At 45.6% G+C, this 23,059-nt stretch overlaps 1 protein-coding gene across 2 annotated transcripts in view; it reads right to left on the bottom strand.

Annotated features, from left to right (window-relative positions):
* The window catches only part of NDE1 (nudE neurodevelopment protein 1), a 35,252-nt gene that overhangs the window by 11,436 nt on the left and 757 nt on the right, over positions 1-23,059 (bottom strand). For both annotated transcript variants that reach the window (XM_070362632.1, XM_070362633.1), the window contains exons 2-4: positions 14,801-14,927; positions 12,832-12,985; positions 8,432-8,580 (exon numbers count right to left, since the gene is read on the bottom strand). In XM_070362632.1, coding sequence (XP_070218733.1) covers positions 8,432-8,580; positions 12,832-12,985; positions 14,801-14,883 — 386 coding nt within the window. In that variant the 5' untranslated portion in view covers positions 14,884-14,927. The remainder of the gene's footprint in view (positions 1-8,431; positions 8,581-12,831; positions 12,986-14,800; positions 14,928-23,059) is intronic.

The raw sequence follows: 23,059 nt of genomic DNA on the forward strand, positions 1-23,059 counted from the left end.
CTTCACTTTCACTTCTCACTTTCATGCATTGGAGAAGGAAATGGCAACCCACTCCAGTGTTCTTGCCTGGAGAATCCCAGGGACGGAGGAGCCTGTTGGGCTGCCATCTATGGGGTCGCGCAGAATCGGACACGACTGAAGCGACTTAGCAGCAGCAGCATTCCAAATCCTAAGAGGTGATGCTGTTGAAATGCTGCACTCTACAGGTCAGCAAATTTGGAAAACTCAGCAGCGGTCACAGTACTGGAAAAGGTTAGTTTTCATTCCAATCTCAGAGAAGGGCAATGCCAAAGAATGTTCAAACTACCGCACAACTGCACTCATTTCACATGCTAGCAAGGTAATGCTCAAAATTCTCCAGGGTAGGCTTCAACAGTACATGAACTGAGAACTTCCAGATATACAAGCTGGATTCAGAAAAGGCAGAGAAACCAGAGACCAAATTGCCAACAACTGTTCGATCACTGAGAAAGCAAGGGAATTCCAGAAAAACATCTACTTCTGCTTCATTGACTATGCTAAAGCCTTTGACTGTGTGGATCACAACAACTGTGGAAAACTCTTAAAGAGATGGGAATACCAGACCTCCTTACTTAGCTCATGAGAAACCTGTATGCGGGTCAAGAAGCAGCAGTTAGAACCTTACATGGAACAAAGGACTGGTTCAAACTTGGGAAAGGGGTAACATAAGGCTGTATATCGTCACCCTGTTTATTTAACTTATATGCAGAGTACATCATGCGAAATACTGGGCTGGATGAATCACAAGTTGAAATCAAGACTGCTGGGAGAGATATCAACAACCTCAGATATGTAGATGATACCACTCTAATGGCAGAAAGTGAAGAGGAACTAAAGAGCCTCTAGATGACAGTGAAAAAGCTGGCTTAAAACTCAACAGTCAAAAAACTTAAGATCCTGGCATCCGGTCCTGTCACTTCCTGACAAATACAAGGGGAAAAAGTAGAAGCAGTGACAGACTTTGTTTTCTTGGACTCCAAAATCACTGTGGATGGTGAGTGCAGTCATGAAATTAAAAGACACTTGCTCCCTGAAAGGAAAGCTATGATGAACCTAGACAGTGTATTAAAAAGCAGAGACATCACTTTGCCAACAAAGGTCCATATAATCAAAGCTATGGTTTTTCCAGTGGTCACGTATGGATGTGAGAGTTGAACCATAAAGAAAGCTAAGCGCCCAAGAATTGATGCTTTTGAACTGTGGTGTTGGAGAAGACTCCTGAGAGTCCCTTGGACTGCAAGGAGATCAAACCAGTCAATCCTAAACAAAATCAATCCTGAATATTCACTGGATGGACTCTGGTCATTTGATACGAAGAGCTGACTCATTTGAAAAGAACCTGATGCTGGGAAAGACTGAAGGCAAAAGGAGAAGAGGGCAGCAGAGGCTGAGATGGCTGGACAGCATCACTGATTCAAGGGACATGAATTTGAGCAAACTCCGGGAGACAGTGAAGGACAGGGGAGCCTCGCGTGCTACAGTCCATAGGGTGGCAAAGTGTCGGACACGAATGAGCGACTGAACAACAACAAAATTTCCTGAATCATTCAAGGTTACCCTTTCACAAGGTCACCCTCTACTCAGTTGAAAGCGTTATTTAATTTTACAGACACACAGCTGGAGGGACCAAAATAAGCAAATAGTTGATGGTGCTGAGAAATTACTGTTCTTGCAGCACATGGTCAAATTTTTCACACATAACTACTAAAAATGTATAATGAAATTGTAAAGTTTTAAAGTTTTTAAAAAAAATAAAACTTCAGCATTCCAGAACTTTATTCATTCTAAAATGATGATTTGGGTCTCTACCTGTTAGGGAATTTAAATAAACAGTTTTGTTTAGGCTTCAAAGATAAAGCAGAACAGACCTCTGACCTTGCTTCTAAGCTGCCTGGACACTGTCCTGACTGGCTGCCCTGAGTGCAAGAAGACAGGGGACAAATCTTGAAATTGTTGAGCCCCTGGAGGGGCCTTGGCCAATCAAGCCCCAGGCTTAGCAACACAACATTCCAAGCTTTACAAGAGAAAACAAATAGCATTAACATGAAACCAGGGCTGAAATTTGCTCACAGATTGATGATGACATCAGTTTGTGTCCCAGGATTAAAAGCAGGAACCCCAAACTGCAATATCTTAAGTCTCACCCAGAGCAGATGCACTGCCTGGGCCCTTTACCCAGCTGGGACTCCAGATGTGCTGTGTCACGAGACTTCCCAGCACTGTATGAGTCTGGATGTTGGTCAAAACCCAGCACAGTACCCTCTGCTGTGTCTATTTCTCTTTTCTTTTAATGTTAGTATATTGAAAGTAAGCTAGATAACCTCTAATAAATATTGGTATTATTTATTTGTATATAACAAGTGGCTTATTTTGTTAACAAATCTTTGAGCTTGAGACAAAAGTGAAAACTTTTGGCAAAACACTACCACATCTGATGGTAACATTCAACTATTCACCATTTATAACTTTATTGCTACTCTGTCTCAGGTATTCCTTAGGAAAAGGTGCAAGGGTTCTTTACATACTCTAATGTACTGTCTATAGATTATAAGATAAAGTCAAGCATGTATCTGCTGATATTTTTTAAGTGGACCTGTCTTTATACTTAGAAATGTCTCTTAATAGTAGGATTCCCTCGTGGCTTAGATGGTAAAGAATCTGCCTGCAATGCAGGAGACCTGCGTTCGACCTCTGGGTCGGGAAGATCCTCTGGAGAAGGAAATGACAACCCACTCCAGGATTCTTGCCTGGAGAATTCCACGGACAGAGGAGCCTGGAAAGCTACAGTCCATGGGGTCACAAAGAGTTGCACACGACTGAGTGACTATCACTCACATGCAGCTAAAGGATGAATCTAATGGATCTTCAGGAGAGAAAAACAGAGAGAAAGGAAGGGAGAAGAATACTAGAGGAAAATAGAACTAATTGCTATATATACCTTGGATTGCGGATAAGCTTGCCTACATAGAAATCCAAGTAACTTTCAACAGTAACACATGCAACAGACAAAGATGGAAGACAAATGAGAAACTCCCCAACGCTTTAAATTCTCGTCATAGACAAATAATAAACATCTTCTGAAACTGATAAGAAAAAACAACTAGCAACCCAATCTGAAAATAGGCAAAGATAAACAGAGTTCACAGAAAAAGAAATAAAACCGTTATTAAACATATGAAAAGGAACTCAAGGTCATTCACAATCCAGAAACGTACTTATTTGTCACCTATTACACTGGCAGAAATTCAAAGCTTAAAAAAATGCTGTTAGTGAAGCTATTTGGAAAACAGAGACTCACACAGGTGTTGGGGATGTGAACTAGTACCACGACAGAGAACAACCAGGTAAAAACTATCAAAATCACATGCATATATCCTCTGACCCAGGAATTCCACTTCTGGAAATTTACAGATATTCATCGGTGCAAGCAACGAGCATCATTCACTATAGCAACACTTATCACTGCAAAAGAATGGAAATGCACCAAATATCCATCCACAGGGGGACAGATAAATAAATTCTTATGTATCACACAATACCAGCCATACAATAAAATAGTATGTGCTTGGGAAGAAACCACCAACAACAAAGAATGCTCTGTGTCCTACTACAGAAAGACCTCCAAGATCTGTTATGTGACAAGGCAAGAAGTACAATAGTGGGTACAGAATGCTCTTTTGTGGAGAAAGAGACGGGGGAGTGGGGGGAATAATACAAATTTCTGTTTTTATTTGCTTGAATTTGAATTTAAGAAGGCTAGCCCTCTGAATGGTATTTCTGAATCACGTGAATGCACTCTCTCTTGGTGACAGGCTGCACGACGGCTCCCAGCTCTTCACCCTCCCTCCATCCTCACCCTTGCTTCAGCCTCACTGTGGGTGGAATGTACTTTCCCAGCCCTTAATGTGGCTTGGCCGTGTGACTTGTTTTCATCAATGAGTGGAAATGGTCGTATGCCAGGGGCTTGCCAGAAATCAGAATATACTATAAAGGCCACAGTAATCAAGTCATTATGGAAAGTGGAAGTGTTAGTCACTGAGTGGCATCTGACTTTTTGCAACCCCACAGACTGTAGCCCGCCAGGCTCCTCTGTCCATGGAATTCTCCAGGCAAGATTACTGGAGAGGGTTGCTATTCCCTTCCCCAGGGGATCTTCCCAACCCTGGGATCGAACCCAGGTTTCCCACATTGCAGGCAGATTTTTTACTGTCTGAGCCACCAGGGAATCTCTAGTCATTATGGTGTTAGCAGTAATTCACAAATTGCACACTGGATCAAAAGAGAAAAGAATCTTGCATTAGATTCCAGAATATAGTTAGCTCTCCACACCTGTGGGTGGCATATCCTTGGATTCAACCAACTGCAAATCCAAAAAATTAAAAAAAAAAAAAAACAAAACCCAGAAAGTTCCAAAATGCAAAACTTGAATTTGCCGCTCACTGGCAACTGTTTATGGAGCTTTTGATTGATTGTATTGTGTGTGTGTGCTTAAAATCGCTCAGTTCTGTCCAACTCTTTGCAACCCCATAGACTGTAGCCTGCCAGGCTCCTCTGTCCATGGGATTTTCCAGGGAAGAACATTGGAGTGGGTTGCCATTTCCTTGTTCAAGGAATCTTCCCGATCCAGGGATGAAACCTGTGTCTCCCATGTTTCCTGCAGGTAGATTCTTTACTTCTGAATCACCAGTCTTGGGTTATATTAGGTATTATAATTAACCTAGACATAATTTAAAGTATATGGGAGGCTACACATGAGTTATATGCAAATACTATACCATTTTATTTAAGGGATTTGAGTACCCAATCCCCCCATGGATACCAAGGGACAACTGAAGGAAAGGTTCACATGTGACAGAGATGCGTTCAATTCAGTGGAAAAGAGATGAAGTGTTTAACACAAAGTACTGGCACAAGTGGCTACGTACCTAATGAAAATAAAATAGGACACAAATTTATACTAGATCCAAAAGTAAATGCCAGGTGGATTAAAAGCATAAGTTAAAACAATTAATTAAAAAATCTTTCAGACAAATTAAACAGAATACATACATAATCAAATGATCAATGGACTTCCCTGGTGGTACAATGGATAAGAATCCACCGGCCAATGAAGGGGGACACAGGTTCGATTCCTGGTCTGGGAATCTTTCGCATGTTGGGGAGCAACCAAGCCCGTGCACCGCAGCTACTGAGCCTGCGTGCCTAGAGCCCGTGCTCCACAAGAGACGCCATTGCAATGAGAAGCTTGTGTGCTGTGATGAGGAGTAGCTCCCCTCCGTCCCCCAGCCACTGGCTGCAAAGAGAGAAAGCCTGAGCACAGTGAAGACCCAGCGCAGCCAAAAATAAATAAAAACAATCCAGGGGATCCCAATAGTGAAGTCTGGAAATCTAGAAGCAGTAAAAGGAGACATAATTGATGACCTAAGAAAGAAAAATATTTGTACGGAAAGTCATACCACAGAGTCAACAGATAAGTTTATTCTGCAAAATATGTTTTCAAGACAGGACAAAAGATCAGTAGCAAAAATACATAAAGAACTTTTACAAACTAACTTTTTTTAAAAAAGGTTCCACTTCTGCTAATAATAAGCTCAGTTCAGTTCAGTCGCTCAGTTGTGTCTGACTCTTTGCGACCCCATGAATCGCAGCACGCCAGGCCTCCCTGTCCATCACCAACTCCCGGAGTTCACTCAAACTCACGTCCAAGGAGTTGGTGATGCCATCCAGCCATCTCATCCTCTGTCGTCCCCTTCTCCTCCTGTCCCCAATCCCTCCCAGCATCAGGGTCTTTTCCAATGAGTCAACTCTTCGCATGATAAGGTAGCTTGTATCAAACCGAATATCCTAGAGATTACAACTACAAACTCTGGGTAAAAGAAGCAAAACTGACCTGACAGCCCTGGCAAAAGCTGGAAGGAAGCCAACATGTGGAAGGAACAGCAGTGACCGAGTCCTGTATCTTTACAAGCTTTGAGTCTATGGCTTGGGTGATAAAAATCTACCACCTTGGGGGAGTCCCCACTTCTGCATTCCCCCATCTCTGACTGACCCAAACCATGCAGACACGAAGCAGCCTGATTAAAAGAATAAGATTTCAGCTACTTCCCAACAAGGGGAGACAGAGTTTGGAGTGTGAGTTCAGCACACTTAATAAACAAACAAACAAAAACATACCAGAATCCATAGCTTCTGTAACACATCATTCATAATGTCCAGAATGTAATCCAAAATGACGAGACAAATGAAGAGCAAGAAAATGTGACCCAAAACTCAAGAGAAAAGGTGATTACAGGAAATCAACCCTGAGGTAACCCAGATGTTATAATTAGCAGAAAAGGATCTTAAAGAAGCTATTGTAACTATGCTCAATAATAGAGGAATAGGAAATTTTAGATCTGAAGATAACGTACCTAAAATAAAACAGTACTGGAACTGACTTCCCACCAGAACTCGAGGAGGGAAGAAGGAGTCAGTGGACATGAAACTAGATCAATAGAAATGATCGAATTTGAGGAACCAAGAAAAATAAAATTAGGAAAAGATATGAACAGAGTGTCAGAGACCTGCGTGACAATATCAAAAGGACCAACGTGTGTGTAGCTGGTGTTCCAGAAGGACAGGAGAGAAAGAAAGGGGCAGCAAAAACACTTGAGGAAATAATGACCAAAGTTAAACTTGGCAAAAGATAAATTTACAGACCAAAGAAGCCCAGCAACCCCCTATCAGGATAAACACATACAAAATCTAGGAACATCACAATCAAACTGCTAAAAACCGAAAATAAAGTGAAACTCTTGAGAGCAGCCAGAGAAAAACACTAGATTATATACAGGGGAGTGACTATTTGGGTTACCACTAGCTTCTAACCCCCAGTAAGGAGTTCAGAAGGCACCAGAAGACACATCTTTAATGTGCTGAAAGAAAAGAAAAGAAAAAAACAAAACCCTGTCAACCTGAATTCCATACCCAGTGGAAATTTCCTTTAAGAATGAAGGCAAAAGAAAGACATTTTCAGAAAAACTAAAGAGAGAATTCACCATCAGCAGACCTGCACCACAAGAAACCCTAAAGGAAGTTCTTCAAGCTGAAGGCAAATGATAACTAGAGGGAAACTTCAGGAAGGAATGAACCAGAAACCAGAAACATGTGGGTAAATAGAAAAGGCTATCTTTTTAACCTCTTACTTTCATGCATTAAAGCTACAGCATAAAGTTTGAGGACAGTAAGTGAAACTCTAAGGTTTCGAGACTGTTACATTTGGTACACGGTTAACTAAGTAGACTGAAAAGTTGCACATTCAGTTCAGTTTGGACTGAAAAATTGTCTAAACTGATGGAATTGTACACGCCTGATGATCGGTACATATTGCTGTAATTTACATCTAAATTTTTTAAAATGCTTTCTTAAAAAAAAAAAAAAGCACCTGGCTCACAGCAGTTATTCAATTACTATTATTTATTATTGTTAGTAGCCTGCTAAACTATAGAACATTGGTTTCAGAAATATTGTCTTCTTATCACTGAAAACAACGCAGATGTCCATCAACAGATGAATGGATAAAGACGTGGTACATATGTACAATGGAATATTACTCAGCCATAAAAAAGAACGAATTTGAGTCAGTTCTAACGAGGTGGATGAACCTAGAGCCTCTTATACAGAGTGAAGTAAGTCAGAAAGAGAAAAACAAATATTGCATATTAATGCCTACATATGGAATCTAGAAAAATGGTATTGATGAAGCTATTTGCAGGGAAGGAATGGAGACACAGATGTAGAGAATGGACTTGTGCACACAGTCGGGGAGGGAGAGAGTGAGATGGATGGAGAAAGGGGCATCAACACATATACGCTCTCAGGCTTAAGACGGACAGCTGGTGAGAAGTCGCTATATAACTCAGGGAGCCCAGCCTGGAGCTCTGTGATGACCTAGACGGGTGGGATGGGGCGAGGGGAGAGAGGGGAGATATATATATATATAATTATGGCTGATTAGAGTGATTGTGTGGCAGAAACCAGCACAATATTGTAAAGGTTAAAAAACAAAGAAAGAAATACCATCTTATCTCAGGGCCAACTGAGCACATGCTTGTCCTTCCGCCCAGAATGTTCTCACCCTGTACTCTTCCCCTGGATAATGCTGAGGCATCCCTCGGTCTTGGCCTAAATGGCATTTCCTTTGAGAAGCCTGGCCCAGCATCCTCCCAGCAACGGACAAATGAATATCTCAGATCATATGCCCCCACAGCACCCTGGACATGCAGCACTTCCTGCTTGTTGTCCATTTCTCATGAGGCTGTAGAGCCCAAGGGCCCTGGCTCTGCTCTCTGCTGAATCCCCTACCCTCAACACAGTGCCCGGTACCCAGAGACAAAAGGATCCCAGACCTCCTTTCTCCTTCCCCACATACCGTTTGGCTCTTTCCAGGTCATCGTTGGCTTGCTCCAGCTCTCTGATGTACTTCTGCAGTTTATCTTTTATGGCTTTCGTCTGGGCAAGGTCATCCTCTAAGGCTGAGATCTGCCGGTAGCCTTCAGAATGCTGTGTTTTAAACTTCTCCTGAAGGACAGAATTGCCCCTGAGTGAATGACTTAAGATTCCCAACAAGGATATTTATTTACATTCCCTGTCATCTCCTTAGGACGCTGAAGGTCAATCCTGGGACGTACTCTCTCCCATTGCGGTGCACGTGTGTGGTTCCTAGCCACTAAGCATCCGTTCCTCCCCTCTGCATAGCCTGCCGGCACCCCAGTTTCTTGAGGACCTCTTGCAGCCTCCACCACGGCCAGGGGACAAGCCTAAGCTCAGTCATGAGAACCTTCTGTCCATAGACATGTGCTCTTGAGCAAGTGAGGGATGATGGGGGGAGCCAGGGGCCGTCAAGTTGTCCAGTTCCGAGTGCTTCCTGAGCATCTGTCTGTACCTGGCCCCCTCCCACAATGGTCCTCACCACCTCTGGTGTCCAGAAGCCCCCAACCATCTTAAGCAGTCATTCTGTGCAAGGTGTCCACAGCCTCTGAGCCTGACCTGCAAGGGCCATACTGACGCACTTCAGTGACATCCCTGGGTTACAGGGACAAGGGCAGGAATCACAGTGACTTTGGTGCTCGTGCCTCACAGTCAGAGCGGGACATCGCTGACTCAGTTCAACGACTGTTCTGACTTTGTGACCCAGGATGCCCTCCCTGTGGCATGGGGTATTTAGAAGGAACTTGGGCACCTCTGGGGGAGGGAGGGAGAGAAGGGGAGGCAGGGGAAGGAAGGAGGAAGGGAAGAGAAGAAGGAAAAAACCATAACTGTTGTTTCCACCAGAAGAAGCTTAGTGTGACCTGGCCAGTGCTTCCCGAGGCAAGAACAGCCCAGATGAGGTCTCAAGAATCTGTTGCCCCGCAGTGACAGCAGCTAATGTATACTGTGGGCTTCCCCGGTGGCTCAGTGGTAAAGAATCCATACCAAGCAGGAGGTGGGGGTTCGATCCCTGGGTCAGGAAGATCCCCTGGAGCAGGAAATGGCAACCCACTCCTGTATTATCGCCTGGAGAATTTCATGGACAGAGGAGCCTGGTGGGCTATAGCCCATGGAGTCTCAGTAACTAAACGACAAGAGCATTTACCGCAGGCTACTCTGCGCGAGCCTCTGGGCTCAGGACACCCCTCCCGCTGCCTGACTGAACGCCATTTCGGAGGTGTGAGAATGGAGGCTCAGGCCCATCGTCAGCCCAGAGTCAACCAGGAGCAAACAACTGAGCCAAAACCCATCCTGGGCGACCCAGGCTCGTGCTCGCGAACAACGACGCTCAACAGCCCTGGACCACTTCCGCCTAGGTTCACAGAGGAACTGATCACACGCGTGTGCATACACACTCACACACTCCCATTCTCTCCCTGTCTGGCTCTGCTTTCAAATTATTTTCTGTCACCCAACAATCTCACCACCTTTCCCTCATCCACAAACAGGAACGAAGACACTCCCTTCCCCCAGGAAGTCTAATGTGAAAGTGAAAAAAAAAAAGCCCACTCCTCTTCTTTCCTCAGCCCAGTACACAAAGCTGTTGCTAGAAACAGTCTGGAGGCTCTGGGGAGGGTGAGGTAATGGCGCCCGGGGCCAGAAAGGCGTGGCCAGAGCCATACCGAGAAAAGGGCCTCAGGATGGACAGTCACAGGGCCGGGGCCTCGCATCCTCATGCCACTCAGTCCCCTCAGATACTCCACTTCCTGGCTGTGAGCACAGGAAGCGTCTCAGCTAAGACAAGCAGGGGCCGAGCGGGCCCAGGCTCGGGCGAATTTCCAGGCGTGGCTTGGATCGCTCCCACCCTTGGCCTGGGTGCACCCCCAAAAAGAAGAAAACAGGAGGGTACAGGACCCCAGACCATTAACCTAAATTCCTACGTGGGTTCCCAGAGGACACGGTGAACGGGCTTGTCCACCAGCACAGAGATTCAAATGATGTCCTTTGAACTTGGGGACATGAAAAAGCTGTTGGGCTTTCATCTGGGGCTAATTATAATAAACTGTCAGCTGATGGAGGCATCAATAGACGCTCTGTTGGATCCCTTACAAGCTTTTTTATTCATCTGGTGATGAATAAGCCAGTTGTCAAGGAGTCCGACTCAGTTGAAAACTTTTCTCTTAGGTGACAGAAATATGTGCCGGGGGCCATTCTTCACTCTGAGGTCATCCCCTTCCTCACCCTGTGGCTCATAAACCTCACAGAGAAGTCTTCTGCCAGTTCAAGTGCTTGGTCTGGAAGTGCCTAATTACTTAGCACATGCGTATTTATCAGCATCTGTGCAGGTCCTCCTACCCTCTCCAAACCATGGTTCAAACCACCAGTCTTCTGACCCTGAGCCCCCTTCCGTGTAAAAGCTGTCATGGTTCCCCAGTGCCTAGGGCAGCAGTCAGCCTGCTAACAGAGTGAGTGACGTGGGCCAGGTGTAACCCACAAAAGACACTCAGCCCCTGACGTCAGAGCTGATGGGGGGACAGTAGCTGGGACGGGGTGACCTTGCTCTAACCAATCTGCCTTTTGCAGGTATGGACGAAGGCCAGGCTGGGGTGGCAGGAGCCACCAGAGGACGATCAAAGGAAACCGGAAATCCAAGTTCTTACAAAAAGCCTCACAATTCTGAATGCAGATATTAAATATTTTTTTAAAAGACCACTAAAGAGATAAATGTTACTATCAAAAGAATGAACCATAACCCTCACCTCTAGTTAACAGCCTACTGCAATATTTACAGAGAAGCATACAGAAGTTGGTGATTCACTTTGAAATGCACTGGGAAGACAGACTGATGGATGGACAGATAACAAAGAGCAAGTGTGGCAGAGGTCATTGGCAGAGCCCAGGTGGTGGATATACAGGTGTTCGCTGGGAAAGTCTTTCAACCCGACCGTGTGCTTGAAAGCTCTCATGATAAAATGTTGAGTGAAAATCACCAAAGGCTTAAGCAAACAACATCTACGGGCCAGACTGACCTGTGTGGATGGCCAGTCTGGGCTCTGTGGTCTACACCATTAAAGCTCAGAGTCCACCGTTCAGCTTCCAAAGTCTGTGGGGTCTTCCCTGTGCTACTCCTCATCCCTCAGTCCCCAATCCATCTGCTCGCCCCACTTTCTCCTGTGTGCTAGGAAACCCAGGTTCCCAAGGTCCACTTGACGTTCACTCTTGCCTGTGTCTGAGCATCTTTTCACTAAAAGCTTCTGGCCGTCAGGTTTGTCTCCCCCACGAGCCTTCCAGGGGCAAAGGGCACACCTCTTTCCTGTGCGTCACACCTAGCCCTGGGCTCACACTGCGGGACCTTGGCTCTTTCCCCCCGGTGGCTCATCAAAATAAATATGAGCAGCTCTGTTTAAAAAAAAAAAAGAAAGAAATTAAGAAAGAAAAAAAAAGACACGCAGGTCTGCTGGGGCCCCACCCAGACTTCCTGAGAACGAAACTCTCAGGGCGGGGTGGGGCCAGCCCTGTCTGAGGTTTACAAAGCTGGCCAGGTGACCCTGCCTGGCAGTGATAGCCCAGAGCCGTCTCTAAGGCCAATGTAACACTTCGTGATCGCCTGGTAACCCATACAGAGTGTCCAGTCTCTACCCCTCAGAGCAGTGGTTCTCCAGGTACTCGGCAATGACTGCAGATACCTCTGTGGTCACCACCTGGGGCAGGGGGTACCACTGGCATCCAGTGGGTGCAGACCAGGGATGCCGTTGAACACCCCGCAACGTAAAACTCAGCCTGACAACAAAGAGTCGTGTGGCTTCAAATGTCAACAGAGGCTGAGGAGCCTGAGTTCTGTCCAACAGAACTTTCCATAATGATGGAGACATTCTACAGCCTCTGTGTTCACACTGACGCCCACTAGAGATGTGTGGCTACAGGAGCTACCATTCTGGACAGCATAACCCTGGGCCTTATAACAATCAGCAATTCCAGCCATGATCCATACTCTAGAAAAGTCTACCTTCCACATGTGCTCTGGGATTGCTAAACATGGCCATGGGACACGTGTGAGACCTGTCTCTTTAGTTCAGTCGCTCAGTCATGTCTGACTCTTTGCGACCCTGTAGACTGCAGCACGCCAGGCCTCCCTGTCCATCACCAACTCCCGGAGTTCACTCAAACTCAAGTCCATGGGAGTCAGTGATGCCATCCAGCCATCTCATCCTCTGTCTCTTACAGGGGCACTGGGAGCTCAAGTGCCCCACATGCCCGCAGTTCTAGGGGTGGGAGGGGGCCACACCCACAGGCTCCCTTCTCTGGTCACGGGTGCTGGACACCCACCCACACACCTGGGTGTGTCTCCGCTCACCCCCTCACCTTGATGGTCTCCAGCTCCATGCGAAGGTGGTTGTTTTCCATCAGCAGGTCCCTGTTTTTGCTCTCAGTTTGTTGCAGCTGTGTCTCCAGTTCTGCCTCGTATTCCCGGCTTTCCTCCTGGAATTCCCGGAGCTCCTCTTGGGTGTTCTCTGCCCTGCGGGATTCCCAGATGTCAGCTCATCACTGAGCGCTTATGCGTTGCTGAGTGTTAGACATGGATCTGCTCTTTATTCAACTGCCTTTTGAGGCAGGAACTGTCTCATTATACAGATGATGAGGTCATCTGTCTCAAGGTCCTCCCAGGAGGCACTAGTGGTAAAGAACCTACCTGCCAACGCAGGAGACCTAAGAACCTAAGGTTCGATCCCTGAGTCAGGAAGATCCCCTGGAGGAGGGCATGACAAGCCACTCCAGTATTCTTACCTGGAGAATCTCATGGACAGAGGAGCCTGGCGGGCCACAGTCCATAGACTCACAAAGAGGTGGATACAACTGAAGCAACTGAACACACACACACACGCACGTCTCAAGGTCAAACAAGTCAGAAACAGGGCGTGGAGCTGCCCCCAGGTGTGCCCGACTCCACAGCCCTTTCTTAACCAATGCACCGTCCAGTCATTCATTCAACGTGTAGTTTCTGGAACCCAATGTATAGTAAATATACTTCAGACTGTATACTCTCTGCAGAGTTATTTACAAGCAGAAACTGGACATAATACAAAGGTTCATTTACCATACCACTATCTAGGGTCCCTGCTCCATATCCCAAATACCCGATTCTGGCTTCTCAACCCTTAAAATTCAAGGCTTTTTTTTTTTTTTTTTTTTTTAATTTAACAAGCCCTTCCCTGGTGGCTCAGACGGTAAAGCGTCTGCCTGCAAAGCAGGAGACCTCGGTTCGATCCCTGGGTCAGGAAGATTCCCCTGGAGAAGGAAATGGCAACCTACTCCAGTATCCTTGCCTGGAAAATCCCATGGATGAAGGAGCCTGATGGGCTACAGTCCATGGGTCCCAAAGAGTTGGACAAGATTGAGGGACTTCACTTTCACTTTAAATCAAACTAAGAATAAAGACATCAGAGGAGCCTCAGAGGAGCTGGAATAAGACCTGCCTGAGCAGATTACAAGAATCCATGAGAAACGACAGAAGAAACAATGTTACGCACACACCCACAGCTCCCAGATAGGGACAGGGAAACACTGGTTTCAAACTAAAAAACTTGTAACAACCTAGACAGCTAGCTACAGGGAGAAGTTCTCTCCCACACACCTGAGGGCTGACCAGATAAGGCATCTGAGAGTTGATAAAACACTGCCACAATTTGATACTCTCTAAAAATGTGTTAACTTCAAATCATATTCATTCCCAAGCTGTCACACCCTATTAATAGAGTGGTACAGATCATTGGGATATGCCAATACCTAAGATAAAAAGAGTCTGAATGTTAAGTTTTTCATAGCTTACTTATCTTGAATAGTATAACTTTGGAGGAACTAAGGTGTTTGGCAAGAATCAGAACATGAGAAAGTCCTTAAAAATGTATTGACCTAAATAATTTTGCCTGTTACAAAATAGCAACAATAAAAAGACAATAAAAAGAAACTGTTTACACTTAAAAACAACAACAACAACAAAGAAACAAACAAAAAACTCTGCCAGAAAATAAGCTTGGGAGTGGCACAGCCTTTTGCTTAGGACCCTCTAGGCTCCGGGGTTCAAATCCCAGCTCTGCTGCCCCTGCCCCCCCCAACCCCACCCCGGCTGTGTGCCCTTAGACAAGTTACTTGCTGTCACTGAGATTCAGTCCCCCATTTGTAAAATGGGGTGAGAATGGTTTCTCCACGGGCCACCATGGAGATTTAATTGAGATGATGTATGTTCAGTTCTTCACAGGGCTTGGCACACAGAAGGCCCAAAGTAAATGTTCGCTGCCATCACTGTGAGGCAGGTGAACTTGGGAGAACTGACCTCTGCTTGTAGGTCATAGCCAGGTCTTTCCAATAGTTGGCCTCTTCCTCCTCGGAGCTGAAGGTCTTGCCCGAGTCCGCCATTGTGGAAATGGGGGGAAGAGTTCACTCCTCTTGGTGCATAATGTCTAGGAGAGAAAGTTTTAAAGCTATTACCCACATCTAGTTAAACAGCTGATCTTTAATAGAGTGGGGGGGAAATTCCTGAACTTTATGTTGGATTAATTGCAGCAAAAAAAAAAAAATTGCCAAAAAATTAACTAAACCTAGACAAACTACAGTTCATTATTTACATTACATTCATTACATTATATTACAATATGTTACATTCCAAGGATGGATACATATACCAGGATTTGCTGATTTTATTACATTGGAGGGAAGGGGAAAGCAGGGCAGCTTAGGGGTTCTAACTTAGACAACCCGGTGCTTCTACCATCTCCATCATCACAGAAGGAGAATGTCAGAAGGGAAGTCTGCAGGGTGAGGGGATACTTGACACCAGCTTCGGACACTTTTAGTTGGATTTGCCTGTGATCCATCAAGATGTGACACCGGATCTGAAACTCGGGGTGAAGTCCGGGCTAACAACACAAATCTAAGAGTCATGAGTTTGGAGCTGGATCTTCCCTTTTTTCTTGTGACTGAACCATCGAAGAATCAACTGAGGATTATTTATGGAACTCTGAGGCGTGCCAGTATCTGAAAGCTGAGCAAGGAAAGAAACGGTGATGGAAGGAGACAGGAGAAACAAGTGAGAGAGATGAGAACCAGGAAAGTGACTATACTGGAGGAGACAGTTTCAAGGGGAAAATGGGGAATGAATGTTCCATGGTATCTGAGATGCGAGAGAGAGGCTAGTAAGATGAGCTCTGGAAAATATCCACCCACGAGACTTGGTGAAATGTTGGTCACTGGTGATGTAAGCAAGAATGGTTTCAACACCAGGAGGAGGGATAGAGGGGGTGGAGGAGTGACTGGGAGGTGAGGAAGAGGAAGTAGACAGGATCTTGGAGAACTGGGTGTGAGAAGAAAGGAGACGAATTAGACAGAGTCCCTTGGACAGCAAGGAGATCAAATCAGTCAATCCTAAAGGAAATCAACCGTGAATATTCACTGGAATGACTGAAGCTGAAGCTCCAATACTTTGGCCACCTGATGCGAAGAGCCGACTCATTGGAAAAGACCCTGATGCTGGGAAAGACTGAAGGCAGGAGGAGAAGGGGGCAGGCAGCAGAGGATGAGGTGGCTGGATGGCATCACTGACTCAATGGACATGAGTTTGGGCAAACTCTGGGAGATAGTAAAGGACAGAGAAGCCTGGCGTGATACAGTCCGTGGAGTCACAAACAGCTGAACTCGACTTTAGCGACTGAACAACAGAGGGTAGTGGTGACAGGTTCTGAGGATGCTGAGCTATCCAGGACAGAGGTCAGGAACAGATTCCTATTAACAGTTCTCAGTCCTCGGACTCCTTGCTGATAGCGTTTCTCAATGTTAATAGCTTATTTTCTCAATTTGTTTAAGACTCTGAGTTTGTCAAAAGGTTATTAGGAATTCAAATGAGATTGCTCCAAAGTCCCTTCTTCCCTTCAAGATAGCTCACAGTTCTGTCTTTGGGGAAAAAAGAAGGAACACAACCCCCAACTCTGCAAGACATAACTAACAAGCCAAATATCTAGGTAAAAAATACAAATCATTCCGCTAAATAAGTCAGTTTTGACATGGACACGATCACCAACCAAGTGGGTCCCTGGTAGAAACTGAACAACGATACCTACATCTGAGTAAAGCACTTACTGACAACTCTACATCTGTTAGGACCTGTCTTCACATCTCTCCCTTCAAATTTCTCACCCTTCCCTGATTCAGAAAAAACATGCCATGTCCCCACCCACTCCCTTCTGGGGAACAGAGTTTCTCTGAAAGCTTGATCAAAGCAGAGAAGCTAGAGGGAGTAGAAAGTTAACTTGATTTTATCCCTCAGTCCGGCATCCCTTCTTCTATCTTTTTGTAATAGCACCCCAATGTTCTCTTGGAGGAACCAACTCTATACTCTTTCCATGGGGCTCAGGTGGACTTGTCATCAGCCACTGTACCTAGGAGATGGCATGTGACTACTCACGCCTCCAGCGTCAGTTACAGGCTCAGAGGTGCACCTATCCCAAAGCTGAGCCCAGCGACAAGGGTGGGTCTAACCCAAGTTGAACCAGTGACAAGGATCAGCCTAACTCAAGTTAAGCCAATGACTGGATCAGAGGTGGGCCTAACCCAAGCTGAGCCAATGATTGGCTCAGGGGTAGACCTAACCCAAACTGAGACAGTAAGCGTTCAGGCCCAGGCCTTTCAAAGAGCTATCAAGAAAGAAACTCTCTGAAGGTGTAACTAACCTTACTATAATGATAATTTCACAATATATACATGTCTCAAACCACCGTGTGCTACACCTTAAACTTATACCATGTGATATGTCGATTATATCTCTGTAAAGCCGGGATCCGAGGGGGGTGGAGTAGAGAAGAAACTCTCTTTCCATCAGGGTTTGTGGCGGTCATCTCTCTATCACAAGGGAGAAGGCTGCCTGAGAATGAAGCCAAAACAAGAAAGCAGGGCCAAGAGGTGGACACCTGGGTCCAGTCATCCCTGACTGAAGGTGAGGAGGGGTAATCAACTTCCTTTCTTGGCTGGACCAGTTAGGCCTGGATTTCTGCTACCAGAGAGGCCTAATGAATGTTTGGAGTGAACGATCTTGTTTGCTGAAAGTAGAAAGGATAAGAGCACCTAGAGTGTAGATAATAGTAATTACCACGGTGACAGGTAAGGGCAAACCTAATTCTGGTAATCCCTGCTCAAGCCACAAGCTCTAATGAGCCCAGAGCGCATCTAGCATGAGGTCACCAGACAAATGTCTACAGTGTTCAGAGCCCAGAGCCCACGCAATTGTGACTGAGTGCCGTGTGGCCATCGATGACTGTGTGGACAGTCTCAACCTCACGGCATCGGGAACTCTGCATACAGGAGGGTGAGAAAGTCAGGAACCAGGAACAATGAATGTACACTGACTTTTCCTGCTGCTTGGAAAAAGCTCATGTTCAAGTTCATCATCATGAGTCCCCGCCTACTTCTCTAAACATTTCCTACAGCCCTGCCCCTCACCTGCTTATGCTGTAGTCCCACTGCCTTCTTTCTGTTCCTTGAACATACCAAGCATGCTCCCACCTCAGGGCCTTTGCACTGGCTGTTCTCTCTGCCTGGAATGCTCCTCTTTCAGATCTCTGCCCGCAGAGTCCCTTCTTGCCATTCAGACCTCAGCTGAACCGTCTTCCCTAGAGAGACCTTCTCTGAAGATCCCACCAAATACCTCCTCCAGCCCTTCACTGCCACATTAATCCCTGCTTCATTTTATTTCATCACTTTATGAGTTGTGTTTCTGTTTTATCTGAAAAAGTTGGCTTAAAACTCAACATTCAGAAAATGCAGATCATGGCATCAGGTCCCATCACTTCATGGAAAATAGAAGGGAAACAATGGAAACAATGACAGACTTTATTTTCTTGGGCTCCAAAATCACTGCAGATGGTGACTGCAGACATGAAATTAAAAGACGCTTCTTGGAAGAAAAGCTATGACAAACCTAGATAGCATATTAAAAAGCAGAAACATTACTTTGCCAACAGAGGTCCATCTAGTCAAAGCTATGGTTTTTCCAATAGTCACATACATATGTGAGAGTTGGACTATAAAGAAGGCTGAGCGCCAAAGAATTGATGCTTTTCAACTGTGGTGTTGGAGAGGAGTCCCTTGGACTGCAAGGAGATCAAACCGGTCAATCCTAAAGGAAATCAGTCCTGAATATTCATTGGAAGGACTGATGCTGAAGCTCCAATATTTTGGCCACCTGATGCAAAGAGCTGACTCATTAGGAAAGACCCTGATGCTGGGAAAGACTGAAGGCGGGAGAAGAAGGGGACGACAGAGGATGAGATGGTCGGATGGCACTACCGACTCAATGGACGTAAGTTTGAAAAAGCTCCAGGAGATGGTGAAGGACAGGGAAGCCTGGCATACCACAGTTCATGGGGTTTGCAAAGAGTTGGACACAACTGAGCAACTGAACAGCAACAACTGGAATATCAGTTTTGAACACAGGGATCCTCACCATCATTTTTTTTTCCCCCTAAATTCCCAATGCCATGAACAGTGTCTGGCATATAACAGGCATTCAATAAATGCTTGTGGAAGGAAAGAACACAGGGGAACATAAAGATTGACCACTCACTGGAAGGGGATGTGAGATTAAGGAAAAGAAGCAAGAGACCCTCTGAAGGCTAGTTTTTATAAATCCCTAGGATACTTAATGTGTATCTGCATGCTCAGTCACTCAGTCATGTCTGACTCTTTGCAACCCCATGGACTATGGCCCCACCAGGCTCCTCTGTGATTCTCCAGTCAAGAATACTGAGTGGTTTCCCAGTTCCTTCTCCAGGAGATCTTCCTGACCCAGCGATCGATTCTGTCTCCTGTGTCTTCTGTAACAGCAGGCAGATTCTTTACCACTATGCCACCTGGGCAGCCACCATACACACCTGATCTTAGCCAAATGGCCGAGAAAGGGACTTAATAGGATGGGGAAAAACCTTTCTCGCTCAGCACCCGAGTGGCATCTCATTGATGGCAAGGGGCTGAAGGACAGGGTGTCATGTTGGAAACTACCCACTTCCCAGGTTTTCATGATAAGGAATATTCAGAACAGTTACTGGAGTTTTAGTAACCTTCATCCTGCAGCCTTACCAAAGATGAGTTTCAGAAAAGGGTACTGTTATCATGGCCAGTGAGGCTTAGAATTTAAGCCTCAGTAAATAAATGAAACTGAGCTTTTTTAGGAGGTGCTTCCACTGTGGCTCTAATTACAACCCCTGCATTTTAAAAACACCCTTTAGGGAAGAAGAAGACGATGCTCAAGGCTAAGAGGAAAGAAATAACAGCTCAACTTCACTCTCTTATGAAACACCACACTTAAAAATCTAAACCTTTCCTTTTTTCCACTTGAAAATATCTCAGAAAAGTTCTAATGTGCATTCTTGTCTGCCACAGACAGCAGGCAGGATGACTGGCAAAGGTTCCCCTTTCCCAGCATTACAAGTTTATCATCACCTTCTGTTTGTGGAGTGCTAGGCATTTAATATGTCATTTCCAAACAACTGGATCCTTTCTGTTTACCTCGAAGATGCTGGAAAGAGATAGAGAGAGACAGCGTGTGTGTGTGTGTGTGTGTGTGTGCACGTGCTAAGTCACTTCAGTTGTGTCTAACTCTTTCTGATCCTATGGACTGTAGCCCACCAGGCTCCTCTGTTCCATGGGATTCTCCAGGCAAGAATACTGGAGTGGGTTGCCATGCCCTCCTCCAGGCCGTCTTCCTGACCCAGGGATTGCTAAGGCAGTCACTGGGCTTCTTGGGAAGCTGGAGCAGAAACATTACCTGTCTTGGCCATCTCCATAGATGCAAAGGAGTGAGAGAGGCAAACCAGACCCAAGCGCAAGGGAGACTTTGAATTCAAATTCAAGGTCTCTTTGGGGTTGCCGATAGACTGTATAGAAGTCAGATTCAGTTTTTGGGCCAAGCGGTCTTTTAAAAGGCACTGTGACAGACAGGTGTCAGTGCATAGTCATAGCATCCACAACTTTATACACACTATCTTCAAGCTGGATACTGCATGCATTTATTGCATCTGTGTCAAGGGATTGAACTTGTGAACTTGCATTCTCAATACACCATCCTGCTGCATCCTGTCCCAGTAGCTCTGTGGGCAAACCTGCTGGGCACCTCCAGTGTATGTACTACAACATACAAGCACAAACTGGGATCTAGTGGTCTCAGAGGTATTTATTTTCTGTTTTGAATAACTTAGATCTATTACTCTTACAAAAGCGTTTCAGCAAGCTTTTTTTTTTTTTTTGGCATGTTTTCCATGATCACACTTATTAGGAAAGTCTGAAAACACACTTGAGATACACACCTTTGATTTCAAAACTCTAGAAAAGACAAAGCAGTCTTTCTCAGCTCTCCTCTGAGTGAAGAAAGCCAGCACAGCTGGTCAGGGGCAATCCACACCTGCAAACCATCAGGGATTAACTTCTCCACCCCAACCACACTCCTTCCCAATCAAAACACAGGGGAGAGGGGGAGAAAGCGGCTGCCAAAGGCCAGCACAGGCTCCCACAGCTTCCACTTTATGACGCAGGCTTTACATTTTGCATAAGTGACATCACTGGGGCAAAATCAGTCAAGAGTCAGCAAGTCTGACTTCTGTCTCGGTGCTTTCAAAGTCTGAAATGATCTACCCACAAAAAAACACCTCAGCAGGCATGCAAGGACAAATGCTCAAGGGTGTACACCATCACTGATGTAATGATGAGGGGGAGCTGGAGAAACTTAACTGAAGACTGATCAGAAAACTGTGCAGCTAAGAATTAAGAGTAATGATACGGAAGAAAGTTCATGTTAAGAAAGTGCCATTTTTCTAGTGTGTAGCACATGGAACTCTGCTCAATGCTATGTGGCAGCCTGGATAAGAGGGGGCTTTGGGGAGAATGGACACATGTATATGTATAGCTGAGTCCCTTCGCTGTGTACCTGAGACTACCACAATGCTGTTACTTGGCTGTACCCCAATACAAAATAAAAAGTTTAAAGTGTAAAAAAAGAAAGAAAAAAAGTGCCATTTTTGTTTGCAAATGTAGCTTCCGCTGTGTACATAAACAGAAAAGGGTCTGGAAGGAGGTACCAGAATGGGAGTAAGGCAGCCGATAAGATGAGAACTTGTTCCTGACACCTGCTACAATAAATGTTTTTTACAATAAGCATATATTGCTTTTGAAATCTTAAGGAGCTTAAATGTGAACAACAACAAAAAATCCAGAAAGCTACTGTCCAGGGAGAATTTTATGCTACTGAACCAAGATGCCAGGGAGGGAGCTTTTCCTACAGTGGTGCATTCTCCTCCATTCTTTTCCAAAGATTTCCCAACACCCACTAAGTACTAGGTGCTGCTGAGCGCGGCAGACCCAGAGCACCTACATCAGGACTAGCTGCAAACATTGTACCAACTGCAGACACAAACTTTCTGTCTACCAGCACGGTCCTGTTGGGAATTATCTTGTGAGCAAAGGGAGTGCAATCTCTCTGGCCTCACACGTTCTAAAGCAAAGGAACACACTCCGGAAACAAAAATAACATCCTAACAGAATAAGGCAAGTTAAGAAACTATTATCCAAAATGGGATAGAACACACCAACCAGAGGCCTCTGACACTTTAGGAGCATGGATCATTTGCATCTAATCTGACACAAAAGACACACCAAGAGGAAAAATTTAAGTTTCAAAAGTGGCGAAATACGCATGGTGGAGGCCGGCGGGGGGTGGGGGTCGGGGTCAGGACGGGTCAGAGATTAAATAACAGGTGGCTCTGAGAGTCCCAGGACTACGACCCAGGGATCGAACCCAGGTCTCCCGCATTGCAGACAGACACATTACTGTCTGAGCCAAGTTCAAAGGACCCTACCCACATCCTATGCTTCCCTGGTGGCACAGATGGTAAAGAATCTGCCTGCAATGTGGGAGACCCGGTTGGGGTGGATCCTGGGTTGGGAAAATCCCCTGGAGAAGGAAATGGCAACCCACTCCAGTATTCTTGCCTGGAGAATTCCATGGATGGAGGAGCCTGGTAGGCTATAGTTCATCAGGTCGCAAAGATGTGGACACAACCAAAGCGACTTAGCACGCAGCATACACAAGCGACTCGCTCACACACACACACACACACACACACACATCCTACAATGCCATCCTTTCCTAGAATACATCAACAAAACTCACAGAGAAAATCTGAAATTTCTGTACAGCACAGGCTGCATAGGCCATTTCTTTAGAAAGGAATTTAAAGGGACCTACAAGTAGAGAGGGTCACACCAGGTACAAAACCTGGACCAAGAAATAAGGGAAGGTCAAGCCCTCAGGAGACAGTGAACTTGAGAGGACTGGAGAAGATAATCTTAGGGTCCCCCAAAAAAGCAGTGTCCAGAGGGGTTTCCTATGACCTCAGAGAGGCAGGTAAGCCCAGTCACCGCATTCAAGCTCTAGAAGCGTTTTCATCCTTTATCCAACCCTTCCCCAAAGTGCTGTCAGGGGAAATCTGAACCGTCCTGCAGCAGAGATCTGAGAAAGGCGGAGGGAACAAGACCGTTCCAAACACGTTCCCAA

This window comes from Bos mutus, chromosome 25, assembly GCF_027580195.1.
Source record: "Bos mutus isolate GX-2022 chromosome 25, NWIPB_WYAK_1.1, whole genome shotgun sequence".
NCBI classification, from domain to species: domain Eukaryota; kingdom Metazoa; phylum Chordata; class Mammalia; order Artiodactyla; family Bovidae; genus Bos; species Bos mutus.